At 40.6% G+C, this 17,167-nt stretch overlaps 1 protein-coding gene across 1 annotated transcript in view; it reads right to left on the bottom strand.

Moving 5' to 3' along the window:
- The window catches only part of mylk4b (myosin light chain kinase family, member 4b), a 38,908-nt gene extending 31,339 nt beyond the window's left edge, over positions 1-7,569 (bottom strand). Inside the window, exons 1-2 of the mRNA XM_037116057.1 lie at positions 7,352-7,569; positions 115-361 (exon numbers count right to left, since the gene is read on the bottom strand). Coding sequence (XP_036971952.1) covers positions 115-361; positions 7,352-7,416 — 312 coding nt within the window. The 5' untranslated portion in view covers positions 7,417-7,569. The remainder of the gene's footprint in view (positions 1-114; positions 362-7,351) is intronic.
- Positions 7,570-17,167: the final 9,598 nt, after the last annotated feature.

Genomic DNA, 17,167 nt, shown 5'->3' with positions numbered 1-17,167 from the left:
ACTGTTTCCAGTTTGAATCAGTGATGTCTGTATTGACCCTGCTTAGTTCTCAGGGAGTGAGCGTGGTTCTGTGTAGTCGATAACACTGAGAAAAATAAAGGCGGCTCAAGTTACCTGCTGGTTTCCTCCTTCTAGCTCCACATGTTTAAGCTCCCAGAAGCAGCGCATGGTCTCCACCTTCTCCAGGTGCCGGTAGAAGGCCAGTCGGCCCAGACGGAGGCTGTTGCTGCGGTTGCGAATGGCCTTAAGCCCCTCCATCTTTTCAACAATGGGGGACATAGGTATTGGTGGTGGTACAGCGGATGATTGGAGTTTTGCATTCTTCTTGCCAGGCTCATTACACAAAGTCTTCTTGTCGGACCTAAAATTTAAAAAAAAAACAAAACACCTTTTTAGTAAACTTGATCTGTTACAATACATAATTACTTTTACCATGAATTCTTTAGCACAACAGTTGTGCAATATGGATAAGGACAAGTCTAAGTTATGAGTTAATCAACAGAAGATAGATTTTGACATTTGTCTTTTTCGACACAAAACAAATGTGCCAGTTTCATGCTTTTTGTACTTTAAATCTTTATAAGTTCGACATATTTGTGTTTTGAATGGTTGAACCTGTTCAAAGAGCTTTATTTTGAAAAATGTCATATTTTTTGCTGTGATTTGGCATGGTGTTAAACTTTAGGTAACTTTTTCGACTCTTCAGTGTACCATCCTGATTCCAAAAAGGGCTGGATAATGAAAAACGTTATTAAAACAGATGCTCATTCTGATTCTAATCCCAGCATTACATTTTTGTGGGTAATGGTGCTTTAACATGTAATGTGATGTGGCAAATATTGTTCAACTGAGAAAAAAAATGTGTAGATAAGCTAACAGAGGGGAATGTCTTTTATCTCTTGCGCAGAGAATCATATACATGAATAGTCACAGTACTTGATCCTGTAAATCCAACACTGCCACAAAGCAGACCTGCTGACCCACTGATTCGCAACATTGCTATCACTTGCTTGATGCCACCACTAAAATTAAAAGCATCTCTGCTTTGATACATAGCAAAATCTCCTGCCTAATCTCTTGCCCAACTCTTGTCTACACTGTTGGAATAGCAGTGCGCTCTATAAGCTCCATAGGGGTCCAGTAGTAGCGGCAGTAGCTCAGATCCAAATGGGATGACTGATGATGTGCTGGAGAAATCCACCCTGACGCCTGCTGGCGACAGCTGGCTTTCTGCTGCGCTCTACCTGTTGAGCCTCTGGGGGAGTCATGGAAGATCACTGGGGATATTTATACCTCCAGAGTGTAAATGTCCTGCCTTTGCTTGACAATTACAGAGGTCAGGGAGTGGCTGTAGTTTCAACATGTTGCATGAGCCCCTAATGCAGACCTTCAGCATCAGGGGCTTTCTCGGGGTAGGATTTCAACTCCAGTGCTAAAACTGAAAGAGTGGCCAGAGATGCACCTGTCACTGTTTTTTATGTCAGCCTTTTTACATTTGGAGATTTATTTACAGTTGTCACCGCTTCTATAATTGATTCTTGCTTATATATATATATATATATATATATATATATATATATATATATATATATATATATATATATATATATATATATATATATATATATATATATATATATATATATATAATTTTGAATTTTCCTGTGGAGTGTAGGCTGCAGGTGCATCAACTGCGCAGATACATTTGCACTCCTCATTCATTTATATTGTTATCTGATTATGGCACAAGGTAGAATTAGTGTGCATTTATGGGAGGATATTTTCATGATGGTAGAATTATAAAATCATTAACAAGTGTCTGGACAAAATGTAGAGTAGATTGTAGCTGTTTATGAGACATTTTTTGCAAAATGTCTAGTACGAATATTTGCGTAAACTCCTCTTTGGCTTAGATGTTACCACAAGAGGTGAAATGTACCCTGCAGAATTAAAAAGTTGGCTCTTGATCAACAAAATACTGATAATTAAGATGTTTGCCAACGCCCTGATCCACACAAACATGGCAGTTATTCACAAAGTGTGCATCTATAATTGTTCAGTTGGCTTTGCATTAAGTGCAACAGATAACTGCAAGCAGAGGTACAAACTAAGTTTGCTGTACACATGTATTACTTCACTACAGTTTTTGCATTTTGGAAGACTTTCTACTGTTGCTCCAATACATTAGAACAGCAATTACTGTACTGTACTTTATTCATATAAAAACTGCTAAAAACATAATTTAACCACAAAGTACTGTGAGCCCAAAACGTGTTCGATAACAAAACGTCCTTGCAGTTAGTCAGTGTGTCTGGCATGCAATCTTCCAGTTTATCTGCAGAATATTCATCAGTGATGTACTGTATGCTCCAGGCACAGTAACACAAAAACAATTTAACCGTTTGTTGTCAACAACTGAATAATTGCTCCTGAGTTGTCTAACTGTTCAAACCCAGGAAATTGCATAATTTAAAGTCTCTTTAGACGGCGAACGTGACTAAACATTACTTGAATAAAACGTAAAGTTGAAGTTTATTGTGAAAAGACTGCAGGTGATGAATTTGTAGTATGTTTAAATTCATGTATTACTACTATTCCTTAGTAAATCAATTACGAGCACTTCTTCCATTCACAGTTGACCATCACCCAGCCTGTATCTGTTAAAGTGGTGCCTTAAAGAAGGCCTTTCAAGAAATCTCATGCATGTTTTGACGGTGTCGTCTGGAGGCTCACTGGAGAGCCCTGATGCTCCTGGAAGGCTGGGTGACCCAGCGTCACTCGCTTTAAAGGGCTTTTATTTTGGGTGCTCAGTAGTACAGGGCGAGAGGTCAGAGGGCACGCTATCACCAGAAATGGAAAACCTCCATCAGTGAAAAACCATTAGGCGGCAGGAGGTGTGTTGCCGGGCAGACAGGAATTAAATCTGAACAGATCGCTTTCCATTGTGGTCACTTTGACTAATTGTAGTTGTGGCTTTAACTGCCCATTACATAAGGGCATTGTGTATGGTATGTGGTTGTGTTTTTTGTGCCCATGCGTGCTAGCAGTCGGTGAGTCACTGTCCAAGCAATGCTGTAGTTTGTGTATGTTTACTTTGCTTGGCGGCCGTTAGTAATCCCCCTCTAAAAAATGGTAAGGGGGTTCCTGTCTGTCTTCTCCATCATAATCCCTCCATGTAACTGATAGGAAGATCCGCATGTGTCTCATACCTCTTAAAGTAGCAATGAATCATGAAGAGCCTGGGGACTGTGTGACTCCACTGGTGTATGTTGGGATGAATAAAGATCAGTTGAATAATATATGGAGGGTTTACATCCTTCACATTCCCCAGACATATAGTATGACAAAAACATGTAATGAAAATAATATAAAGATAACAAGTAACACTATACTTTAGAAAAACAATTTAAAGCATAGCAGTTTACAAAATGCTTGATGGACATATAAACAAAATGGGACAAGTCCAATGCAGTCAATGAATAGAAACACTGATAAAAGACAGCAAACAATAATCTTACAAATAAATTAATTAATAGAAGCATAAAACATAAAAAAAAACTCCAAAAGTCAGTTTATAAAATGTATTTATTTTATAAAGAGGACACTGTGGTAGCTTGTCTGATTTCCCATGAAAGTCTATTGCAGCTATGGACCCCCTACAGCAAACGCTCTATCACCCAGTATCTCAAGGCTTGCCCTAAACATGGAGAGCAACAGCTGGTCCACTCAGATCTGAGAGTACAAGCAGGGGTCTAAGGGGTGAGAAGGTCAATAATGTAAGAAGGGGCAAGGCCACTTACGTATTTAGAAAAACGGGCAATAAAATGTCAATTCTGAAGGCCACAGTTCACCAGGATAATGAGGCAAGAAAATGGGACATGCACTTCTATTTTCAAGTCCTTAGTAAGGTTCCTGGAAATCCAGGACCTTATGGCCACCAGATAGTCTGTGAGTGAGGTAGCCTAACCCTAACTTCATCCAGTAGTAACATGTAAAAAGAAAACTTTAAATGGCCAAGAATAGACCCTTGAGGAATGCCACAGGGAAAAATTGTAGGGGGTAATAGTGAAGCCTTACTGATTCCAAGAAGGTACTGGCACTAAGGTAAGACATGAAACAGTCAGGAGCATTCAGGTCAGCCAAGGTCAGTTAGTACTTCATGATCAGCAAGAGAGATGCAGCAGAGATGTTAAGAAGCACCTAAAGAGTACCACAACCAGGATCTTAACTAATCCTTATGTCATTTAAAGCTTAAAAGCCATTGCCTGTATGACGATAAAATGAAAATGGGGAAACTTTTGGCTGTATGCACATGAGCTGAGAGTGTAGCAGATTTCCATTACTTTGACAAGAAGGTGTCATTTAGATACGGGTCTAAAACTATTCAAGTTGTCAGGGTAAAGTCAGGTTTCTTCAGAAGGGTTGAAGTTTCAAACTGGAGGAATACATCTTGGCAGAATCTTGGTTTTCCAACAAGAGAAGTGGACTTAATGATCACCCTCAGCTGATATTACTGGGATACCAGATCAAGTAAAATGAGTGTGATACGCCTCAGTTTGTCAGCCAATAAACGGAAGTGGCATCATTTGGTCTGTAATGCTGGAAAATTAATGGACCACAAAGGACAAAATGTCTCATGTCTCTCAATAGAAGATTGATTTGACTGCAATTACAACACTATTAAAACCTGGCAGCATGTATCAAATATACCAAAATCTATTTATACTAGCTGTCTTTGGACAACTGGTCTAATTGGAGGGTACATTGGGATCAGGATGCTTTTGATGTTGTTGAATTATTTCTACATGTTCAAGACTGGGCCAAATCCAGTATCAAAGTCTGTACATAGCTGTGGATTTATTGTAACAGTCTAATTGTACAAAGTACAAGCAGGGAACAATGGAGAGTGTTAAAAACAGAGACACAATGAAAGACGGTAGCGACCAGTGACAACACGACAATCCTGTGTCCATTTTATGTCCATTACAATGTATTAAAGGACACAAAAAGGAGCTATAAAATGGAAGAGTTTAATGAAATGTATCCTGTCTTCATTACAACTGCCTTGCCTGTACTTTTACATATTATGTTTTGTGTATTTCACATATGTAGAAAAAGAAGTTACACAAGTAAGTTTACACAGTAGTTCTTGATTAACAACAGCTATCTGCAGAATGAGCTGACCAAGATAATCATGATTAGGACTTTAGCCATAATCAAGCAGCCCTAACCATCACATTTCTGTGTATATGTAAACTGTTGTAATATTACTTTTAATCTGACACAGCAGCGGGTCTCTCGGTCATTATCTGACCTGGTGTAGGGTAACACCAGCTCCAGTATTGCCTTTAGTATTACACAGAGTCAGGGTGAACAAGTTTTGCCCAGTCAAAATTCCACGTAGCACATTCTGAAATGAAAATCTAGGAGTCATCTTGGCTTCTGCTGTGTGTATCCACTGCTGGGTAAACAGACATAGCCGTCGCTCTCAGCTAAGATAACATGAAGCGTTGCGGAGGGGAGACACGGAGTCTGCTGTACGCATGTTTGCTAGTGTTGTGTGCACGTCTTATGTAAAAGTAATCCAAGGCCTAACCCTGCTATGGTTTGTTTATTAAACGTGAGCATAGCACAGAAACAGCAACAAGGCAGATTAGAGGCCTTTTTTTAAGTATCAGGCCATGACAGAGGGGTCCAGTCCCAGATGGCCTCAGTAGGAGGGGCAGCTTCGAATGGGCAGACTTCACCCCAGGGTGCTATCACTCTCTCAGGGGCCTCTGATGTCCTGGTTTAGTTGTCGCATGGAAACAGCCATCAAAGCCTATAAACCGTAGGAATGTGGAGGGGGTGTCTCTGAGTGCGTGTATGGAGAAAAGAATAGACCAGTACAGAACGTTACCATGCAGCAAAATGTGTCTGGCAACATGAGCAAAGGCCACAGTTTAAATATTAAAAACTAAAGTCATAAAATATAGTAAAGACATAAAGTGGACATGAGGGGGAAATACGTCCAGAGGGGACTCAACTCTACGTCTCCAAGTTCCCTCTGCTGAAGGACACAGTGTTCAACTGCAACCTCATACACCATAAAGAGGGACGAAAAAAAATAAAAAATACTGAACATGTATCCAAGCTCATATTCCTTCATCAGAGAGGATACTCAAGTGGCCGTGACCACTTTTCAAATTAATAGGACTTAGATTAAACATGTTGACTGACCGACACGATAATATTGGGTGATCAACAGGTTTATTTTTCTCCGTCCAAACTCGGCATTCCCTCCTTTCCAGCCTGCCAGCCCGCCGCAGCTTCAAAGCCAAGTCATGATCAGCATATCATCACCAGTGCTCCCTGAGGTGTCCAATGCAAATAGTTGGACGGAGGGGGTTCTCTTAGGACAGGGCCAAATTGATAATGAACCCAGGCGACCCAGAAATTCTGCTTTTAAGTGCTATAAACCGTGTGCACAAACACTTAAGAGAGAACGTGAAGGTAAAGTAAATCCACAAGAGTCTCGGACACGCTCACACATGATGCACACACGGGCTGCACAGCATGCACAGATATTGCGTGTCATTTGTGTCCTAACAGACATAGCCACATCTCAGCCCACAGCCCCTCCAATCCTTCACACTGACAACAACTCAGCAACCTCTGCAGAAGAGTGTAACCGTAGAACTTCCACTCTATGTGCTTTTCCATTTCGCCAAGAACAAAGCAGGGCTCCTATTTTAGTCCATCATGGATAGAATCGCATTCGGTTTTGCACCACAATGTGTGAATCAGCATTGAATTAAGGACTCGGTAATTTAGAATCTATCAAATGATTTTCTTGCTTCTTTAATTTGGGATGACAGATGATGTTTTGTGCAGTGTGCTGAGCTACAGTGTGCAAACCTACATGATGACACATCTCTAACAGATAGAATCTCTTTTTTGATGATGTTTCGCAATCACACTATCAAAATAGAACATTCAAGGTTTTTTGTTATTGTCTTTAAACTTTCTTAGATTAGATGAGACGAAAAATCATTATTGCTGTTATTTCAAAGCCTGGAGTAAATGTGTGCTAAATAAATCAGTGTGCCGGGTAACTTGACAAGTGGCACCTTGCACTGGGTGTAACTGATACCGCAGGAAAAAGAGGTGCTAGAATTCAAAACATGGTCATTATGCAGGTTTAAGATTGCTTTGCATTTCTGGAGAATAACACAAACAGTGAGTGCACGCAGGTCAAAAATGTCTCTTTCACGATTCCAATTATGGGCCGTGAAAATAGTCATAAAACAGAGTTGCTTGTCGCTTCAAGCCTTCTGTCAGCGTGGTAAAATCAGAACCCCAGAGCACTCACCCTTGGTAGTTGGGCAGATTTGCAATCACCAAAACTTTCTTCTCCTTTCCTCCCATGTCTCTCATGGGTGTGGTGGAGTCCGTCTCTCCAGGTTTCCTTCCTCTTTATGTTTTTAGGTCCTGGGGCTGGATGCTCACCTCCTCTTTAAACAGACCAGGCAAACTGATCTAGTGTGACTGGCAGACAGACAAATCAGGAGAGACAGCTCAATGGGAAGCTCTGGCTGCTTGTGGCTCTCTGTAGTGGGAGCCACAGACGCCAAGGGTTAAGCACCAAGGGGGGGGTGGGGGGAGGAGGAGGAGGAGGAGGAGGAGGAGGAGGGTTTGCTGCTCTGGGACCCAGGGACCACGAGCAGGGACAGGGCAGAGGAAGTGTTCCAGGGAATGTAGCTTGTTAAAGCGGAATGAGTGGCATGCCAGAGTGCCATGTGTCTCTGCAAGAGGAGGGATGATAGACTGAGAGGGGGAGAAAGATACAGCATGGAGGGGGCAGGGGGGTGAAATGATGAAGGGGCAAAGGCACAGATTTGGGGTTTTAAAAATATATCCTGTAGGGCTACACAATATCGTTTAGAAAGAAACCAACTGTAATTTATTTTTGTTTTCTTTTTTTTTTTTTCTTTTTACAGATTTGTGAATGAGATGTGATTCATGATTAGTGGGGATGGTCATTTTTTCATCACGATTTTAATTTTCATCAAAACAAATCTCAACACAATCTCAACGATGTGACGTTTGTTGGGGTCTCTACGAAACAAAAATGTTTTCTTGGATCTGGATTTGTAGACCAGCATCTCTGCAGCACTACAGCACATCATTATTATGTTGTATTTGTCATTTTACACCTTCTCAATTTGGATATTGCACTTAAAAATGCTTATTTACACTTATTTTGACATTTTCAATAACATTTCCATTAATTGTGCAGCCCTGATATCCTCCTTGTCATTTACTTGTTGGTTGAACAGTATGAACTGATGTTTTGGCCAGCTGAAAGCAGTAGCAACAAGCTGTAAACACAACAGTGAAATATTATCACCTTTTAAGCTGATATGGCTAACTTGTGAGCAAACAGTTGCTCATTTAAACATCCCACAGACACCCAACAACATTCGCATTCATTTAAGTCCAATATTCACTCCCACTTTAGCTCTAGGTTTCCACCAACTCTTGCGGCTCTTCAGCTGCTAAATGTTTCACGATGTTCACTAGTTGGTCGCTAAATTTGTCTGCCTTTTTAGTGCTGGGCAACTGATTTACAGCTAGTATTAAGAGCTCTTATACATACATAAATACTGTCTGCTGTGGATATTCCTTACTAAGTTGGGGAGAGCAGTTAGAGTGAACCAGAATAATAAAGCCTCTGTCCAGAAAACAGACACAATGACCTGAAAGACACTAAAAAGCTCTGTAGAGGTGATGGGAATCGCAGAGTCTGGTGATAATCGGGACACTAATGAGTGTTCACATGCATGTGGTCATTTGAACCATTGTCGATTTAAATAGTTAATGACGCTTCTTCTTCCATCCTATTTTCAAATATCGATTAAACAGCTCAGTACTAAATACACCTCTTGGGTGAGAGGTAGAACACGTTCATGGGGCTCAAGCAAGCCCAGTTGCCTTCGCACTGAACTCAGATATGCCATGACCCCTATAACTGAGAATCTTCATTAGCAGCTGTATTTTTTTTTTTTTAACTGTTCAAACATGATGGAGGGACAAGCATTGCAAATTTGCTTCCACTATAAATGCTATTATACATGGCATACATTATAGAATGTTAATTTCCTTCAAAATTGATATAAATCAGACCACCAGACTAACAACTAAGTTGTAGTTGCTGAAGCACTCTTGTACAGTGCTCAGCTCAGTTTGTTGTTTGCTCAGCGAGAGTAACATGTAGTGTACATACAGAAATCCCTTTCGTCCCAGAGGTGCTCTGGAAAAGATCTTTGTTCATCAATAATTTTCTATCGTCCCAGGGGCCATGATGGGATACCATTAGTCTTGAGCCCTGATATATATTAATAGAATAATAAGAAATACACACATGAAACTAGTTAATGCAAATTCTAAGACTAGAGAGAGAATATTAATTCATTGTCTAGGTGAACAGAAAAAATAACAGCATATCTGAGTCATGTTAGGTAAACCTAAGGATGATCACACGGGACACACAAATGCACTCAGCCACTGAAGATACAAGATAGTTTAACAAGGTCAGACTCACTGTGGGTGATTGTAATGCTCATCACGCATGCTTATAACTAAATAACTTGTTTTAGTAGTAGCTAATTTTCAAAATTCTCACAAGTTTCCCAGATCCACTGGCCTCTCACAGGATCGCCTTATTATCATCTGTCGCATTTGTCATCATCATCTGTTGTTGTCCCGACCTTCCAATTAGTGAGCTCAGTCTCTAGTCCTCGGTCCTGACACCGAATCCCCCTTTCCTCCTCTGTCGCCCTCCTGTCCCTCTACCTTCTCTCTCTGTGCTAATTGGTCACACTGGAGCCTGTTGCTGTAGGGGTTTAACAGCGCTTTACATTGGTGCAAGAGTGTCGCCCTGGGCCAAATGTTTGTATTCCACTTGTGCTATATTTAGCTTACACTCAATTAGATTATCTTGGGGCAACAGTGGTGTTTGCCACATGAAATATGACCCACACAGAGTACTGTCACAAGGCGTTTTTAAAAGCATTCTAATATAAAAAGACGTAGTGACCTTTTCTGTTAGTTGCAGCTCTAAGAACACTCAACCTAATAAGCCAGTGTGGAACGGGACAAATTCGGACTCTTCTCTCAGGCCCTGAAAAGCAACATACTATAGTCTATAGTCCATGATCAGACTAATGATAACACAGTTAAAAAGACAGCTGCTGGCTGACCTGCCCACCAACACCTGTCTTTGTCCCCTAAAGTCTGATTTGAACTGGGTCGTTCAAGAAGTAGCATGCTTTTACACACAAACCTCTGTTACTCATTTTATACATTCATACGTACAGGAAATACCATTACATACCAATTTGACTATGAATATCAAAGTGTCAGATGGTATAATAATGTTTCCTCAAGACAATGGAGCTTTAGACCAGACAGCATTTTGGATTCATTTTTGATTATTACTTATCCAAAACATGTTGTTTACACAATGACAAATTCAAATAGATGCAAAATACGTGTACCTCAAAACATAAACTAGAAAAGGCATAAGAAGAAAGAAGGAGGGAAATAAAAGTTGATAATCAAAAACACATTTAACAAATTTTGCAATCATACGCTGCATGACAGAACCAAACCATAGTTTCCCAGACAGGAAGTCATAAAGCAGACACACCGGGTGACATGCGATGTACAGTCAGAGTCAGAGTTATTTTCAGCCCTATACTGCGTAAACTGTCTGGTATGGTTGTGGCACAGTTTTAAAGACATATCACATCACGATTTTTTGCCATTGACATCGCATGAAGTGTAAATCTCTCAGGTGCTGACTGCACGAGAGCTGCAAAAGAAAAGACACACACACTTTTGGAGGCTTGACGGGTGACACAGTACACTTGACACAGATTTCCCGAGGCTGCGCTTAATCTTACCTGGAATCTCAATCAGGAAGGCAGATTCCTTGATGATCCCTGAGAAGGTCACAGCTGTGTGGGCACACAATGAGGCTGGCATGCCGGCAGACCACAGCGTGTTGCAGAGGCTACTTCACTCAATAGACAGAATTGAGGGCATCCATGTTTGCCTTGACCTGAGGTGTATTCATGGAGGATGGTGATGGTCAGTACAGTACACGGACATGATCTCATGTCTCGAAATCTGCAGCACATTTATGGTTGTGCTGCCTGGTTACAGTCCAGTGATGAAGGAGTGGTAAATAAATAGACGGGTAAAGCAGGAAGTCCAGTTGGTGACAAGGGCCTTTTACAGAGTTTCCTCGAGTGATAGCTGCTCCTCCAAAAGACAGTTGTTGAGTACATTAATTTCCAAATTGCTCCTAACTGTGTAAGTGCAATCAGAATGAATACATTTCTATTTCATGTTTTGATGTTGTGAAAAAGAGACAAAACAGGAGCCGGCGCTCCTCTGTAAGCACCCAGTACTGAATATCAACCAGATCACCACAGGGAGGAGAGGAGGAGTGTCGGGATAAGAAACATGCTGATCTAACTTGGACTTGGAAGGCTGATCTGGCTAATGTCCGGTCACAGGGAAATTAAAATGGGTGACATGGGACTCAGGCATTATGTCTCCACCACACAATCCTGGATCAAGTTGTTGCACTCGACAGGCGGACCGTGCTCCGAGGCGACAGACTACAGCGGGACACGGAGCGGCGGTCTCTGTGATCACTAAGACTCGGTCCTCACGCACAGTCAAAGTTGATGAATAGGGTTTATCTGATGTCACATTTTTAACATGAAAACGCAGACCGTATTATTGGCACGATCTTGTTGCTGCCATTTCTTTTCACTCTGGACTTGGCTAAGTGTATATCTAAATATGTATGTATATAAACAAATATGTATATATCCTCCATGTGTGTAACGCCAACTTTAGATAACTGACCACAGAAAAAGTGGCTGACTTATTATTTTAAGTAAACCTGTCTGAGCTGATTGTAAATTATGGACTGAGCTTCTTGGACTGAAAGGTGAATCCAGTGTGGAAGTGCCTTTAACCTGTATTCTTTTTTTAAGGCCAGCAGGGGGCGATTCTTCTGGTTTCAAAAATATATATTGTTGCATATAAGCTTCAAAACCAATGGATGACATCATGGAGGGTTTACACTTAATGTAAATGCTCTTAACCTCCACATGTTGGTGACTGTCTTGTGATGGAACACTGTCTACTCATGTTAACGAGAAAACCTACTATAACTTGCACTTGTAATACGTGTAAGTTACACAGCGTCTCTTTCCGACCAAAAATTGAGATTGAACTCTACAAACCAATGCCTCCCCAAATCACAGGCACACACTGCTCGCTTGTGCAAGCGTTCAGTGCAGTCCTGGAACAATTTGTGCTTTGCTGAATTAATCCTCTGTGGATACTGCAAACAACTATAGCATCTTGGCAGTGATTGCTGATGGCACAAAATGCCATCTAAGGTACAGTATATATTCTGCTGCAGCAACATCAGATGTAATTCTACAAATAAGAGCATGTAATTACAAACAAGCTCTTTGACACATGTGTAAGCGCTTTGCTAAATAGCCGGAGAAATCTGAGCAAACACAGAATTAGCCGGCACACAGTGTTCACCCTCTGTTGGCTCAGCCTCGGCTGCTGAATCATTCCAGAATCTGTATCAAATACATGACACCATATTTAATTGCATCGAAGCAGAGCTTTAACTCAAGAGTCATGCATTAAGACGAGGTCAGTATTGTGAATATGCATCTAAGGTAGCATCTGGTGATATATCAAGAACTATTCATGGTGCCATGTGTTCAGTCTGTATTTAGTCTAGATACTAAAGACACACACATACTAAGTTGCACTAATGAACCAGCCAGACATGAACTTTTCTCCCTAACTGTACAATTTCAAAATGAAGCTCCACGGAGTAATGTTTTTTGTGTTAACAATAAATCAAATGACTTCATGTAATGGGACCAAGTGATGAACTGCCAGGGAATTATCACCAGACTCCGCAGCTCTACTTTTACTGTACGGGTCAGTTTCAGCCCTCCATTTCCAGAAGCAGCAAGCAGTTGTTTGTTTTTTTTAGCAAAAACCACAGTATGTGCTACCTGCCCAACACCAAGTTAGAGACAGAAAGTGGAACATTTAGCAGACAGAGAGTTCTCTCAAGAGTTAATAAAAGAGATAATGGACATGGTTTTTATGGTGACCTGGCAAATGGAAGCAGTGATGGAATATAACTAGTACATTTAATCATGTTCTGTACTTTACTTAGTGACCTTTACTCAAGCATTTCCATCTATTGGCAATTATTGTACTCATTCCTCTGATTCCTTTGATAACTTAAGTGACTAGTTGCTTTGTAGATAATATTCACCATCAGAGCCAGAGTAGCATATTTTTATAGTAACTCATTTTATCAGGAACCATTGAAAGAAAACAGTGATTCCGATAACCAGAAAAACCCATAGTCTAATGTATATACATACATGATAGACATTATCTGAACTCAAATAGACTTAGTGCTTGAAAATTAATTCAAATACTCAAGTAGAGTTAATATCAGTTTCCTTCAGACTTTCACTCAAGTACTCTTTGTGTGGGCAACTTACACTTTTACTAAAGCAATATTTTAACAAAATATCCTTACTGTTACTCAAGTATAACTTTGGGGTATTTTTTTCACAGCTCTGAATCCACAATTTCAGTACTCCTAAGGGAAACATCTGGCTCTATAGCTGCTAAATGCCCTGCTACGTTAATCATAGTCTCAAAATGTGTCTGTCTGCTGTTTGGTGCTGAGCAGGTGGTGTACAGTGGGTTTATAAACATTTATGTACAGATAAGGTCTGATATTGATCTGCGAATGCCTTTCACAAAATGTTGAACTGCTCCTTTTGTCTGGCTTTAAAGGGCAAAGTAAGGCCGGAGTGGGTGGCCAGTCAAACTTTTTGGTGCCTTTAGCTTCGTCCAAGAACTCAGACGACTGAGGACAAGCTCAGGGTCGGGGTCAAGTTATATTTAATGTCCCATAAATTCATGTTCAGTACAGGTAAGCTGTTAGACCTTGACTTACGCTGACAACAACCATTGTTGTGGAACAAACAACTCATCACATCTGTTTACTTCTCCTGTGAATTTTTCCATAACACCACCTAATTCAGACTTGTGTTTTCCCAGCTGAGGCCTCCTGTGTTGCGGCTGCCGCAGCCCAGCAGGCTGGCTTTAGAGGATACAGCCATGTTTGTTTTGCAATTGTAGGCCATGGTCCCTGACGATTTATAACTGTTTAGCTGTGGGTTTGGGGCATTTCTTCCATGTGCCCCCTGAAGGACAAAGGTAAAGTAAGTTAAACAATGTGAAACACACACACACACACACACACACACACACCCCTCACCCTCCACCTTCGAAAAGCTGGTAGGCTTTCATCTCACCCTCGTAAATAAGTCAGAATAACAGTGATGAGATTTATGAAAGGTCAGATACCAACAAGCTCTCTCTCCCCCTGTGAACTGTAACATTATGATCATGTTGAACAGAGAAGTGTGCCACCATGGAATTGTAGGTCAGTTAAAGGCACAGTCTGTAAATCCAAAATGCAAGTATAAGAATAAAACAAATAAGAAGTCTTCAGTGTTTTCATTCGGTTTTCAAATGCATTCATTGTTAAGTGTGATTGACAGCAGTATAACATCTTCTGATGCAGTTGAGGAGCATCAAAAAAATGTCATCTAAAATGACATATTTCTCGTCAGTAATAGTGGACACAAATGTATAGCCAAGAGTAACTTTTTTGTCCACCTGGGGGCAAGCTGTGAACAAAACATTTAAATATTATTATCTAATATCTGTCGACTAGCTCACCAAACAATACAAACGCAGCTAACGCCTCAGTTCAAATGTATACATAGTACCCGCCGATCCTTAAAGTACCCGCCGATCCTTAAAGTCTCAACTTCATTCATTAAATCATTCACTAAATTAAAGGCCTTGAAAAGTCTTAAAGTGACAGATAGTGAAAAGTTATTACCTCGCCAGTGGGTGTTTCACTGAGTGTGGAGAGCCACTCACATTAGGCACTACTGACAGTTTGTTTCTTTGTAGCTACCTTGTTAGTAACTGGCAAAATTGTTCTCCCGTACAGCTCGGCCCAGCCCCCGGAGACATCCCTGACGTTTGCTGGTGCCTTTTTGCAACCATTCGCCATAGCTGATGGGGAAGTGCAATTTAACAAGACCTGGAGAACATGGCTGAAGTCTGTCGATGGACAAAACCAGTTACGCAGTTTGTCAGAGACCATTCAAACTCATATACCGTTGCTATGAAAAACAGAGAGTTGCTAGGGACATCATCCTGTCCTTTGTAAATGCAGCTTACTGTAATGTAGGCCGAGCATTGCCTGGTTGCTAAATTTCCCTTTGGGGTTACAAAGTAATTTGGGGCCTATCTGATCTGATAGTCTTTTTACTTGTATAAATATCAGATATTGTGCCACTTTACAGATATTAGCCTAATAAGCAAAGTGTTGATAATCCCACTTCAACCAGTCATCTTTACAGTCATAGTGTGAGTTTACATGCCTTGTATGCACAATTAACATCACACTGATCCTATAGAAACCTTAAACATATGAATGTGACTGTGAAATGTCAGAGGCCCACTTAATTTACTTCAGACCTACATAAAAGAAAATTAAATATTTTAAACCCCCAAAAAACCCATCAAGTTCAAAATATCAGTATATGTCAGTGACATAAATCCCCCTTGACAGAGTTTGTCCATTGGGTGGCTACATTTGAGATCCTGACACTACAGATAAGGAGCAAAAATAATATTCCTTAGCTGGGCAACATGTAGCTATAGCATTTAGCTGCACATGCACTTTTCACGTGTTTTCTGACATTGTCGTCAGCCGCCTCAAGGCTGCCCTTGGTTCCATGTACAGTTTCGCCTTACGAATGACATGGCTCATGTCTATGTGAACAGCTCAGGGCCTTGTGACGGCGGACCATGTTGACAGGACGAAAAGATGCTGCTGCTAATGGAAATGCCACTGTCAACTTCAAGAACAGAACACCTCAGCGGGAGTGAGGGACTGAGGGTGGCATGTGAGTTTCCCCACTCACTCAGAGGGGGGTAAAGGGGAGGATTCAGTGGACGCCCCCCAAAAATCTGTAAATCTGTTTATTCACATGACACAGCCACTCTCAACATCATGCTAATAAATTACAACAATTGCAAAGCTGATGTAAAGCATGTGTAATATCATTTACATAAGTGAAATATAAGATACTTAAATACAATCATTTACACTCAAGCACAACATCTTGCCTGTGACAGTACACCCCTCTGGCTACCTCTAGTGGAAGACAGATGTTAAATCCTCTCTGTATGTGCACTTCTTCAAGGGGATTTCTGTCCCCTGCAGCCACCAAGGAAAGACCCAAAATTAGCATAAAACACCAGGTACTTTTTCCTCACTTTTTTCACAGATTTCAATCGTAATATTTCAAAAGAAAATGATTGTTAACTTCAGTTTCATTTCCTATTCAATTCCCATTTTCATGCACGTGTATGTAGCATATAGCACCAAACAGCATCTAGTATTGCATATTGGCGTCAGATCCTTGGTCAGATCTTTTTAAGCTGCACATTGTTGCTCTATTATTAAATATCTCCTGCTCTAATTTAGGAAACCTCTTCAACTTCAGTATGGGGCTGCACAATATGGTAGAAGAAATGTGATTATTTTGACACATAGCATTATTACATTAGCAAGAATGATCATTTGTTAATTTGGAACTTGTGCCTGCTAAAAACTACCCTCGAACTTATAGCATCACCATTTGTGTTGGGAATACTTACAAATCGTTTCATTGTGTGTGTGTGTGTGTGTGTGTGTGTGTGTGTGTGTGTGTGTGTGTGTGTGTGTGTGTGTGTGTGTGTGTGTGTGTGCGCGTGTGTGTACATGTGTGTTCTGGTTCTGTGTGTTTTTGTATTTCTCAGCCTCACACCAACCGCACCTTATCCCCTCATAAGGTTTGTTTGCATTTAAGCCTGTGTTGGATTAGCTTTATGGAAAGCTGATAACCAGTCAAAATAATAATAATTAAAAAAAAAAAAAAAACCCAGATATGCAAAGTACAAAATACAAGGAACAAAA

The sequence above is a fragment of the Acanthopagrus latus genome, chromosome 11 (genome assembly GCF_904848185.1).
Source record: "Acanthopagrus latus isolate v.2019 chromosome 11, fAcaLat1.1, whole genome shotgun sequence".
Taxonomy (NCBI): domain Eukaryota; kingdom Metazoa; phylum Chordata; class Actinopteri; order Spariformes; family Sparidae; genus Acanthopagrus; species Acanthopagrus latus.
The sequence above is the reverse complement of the archived record's forward strand: the minus strand, read 5'-3'. Positions and strand labels throughout refer to the sequence as shown.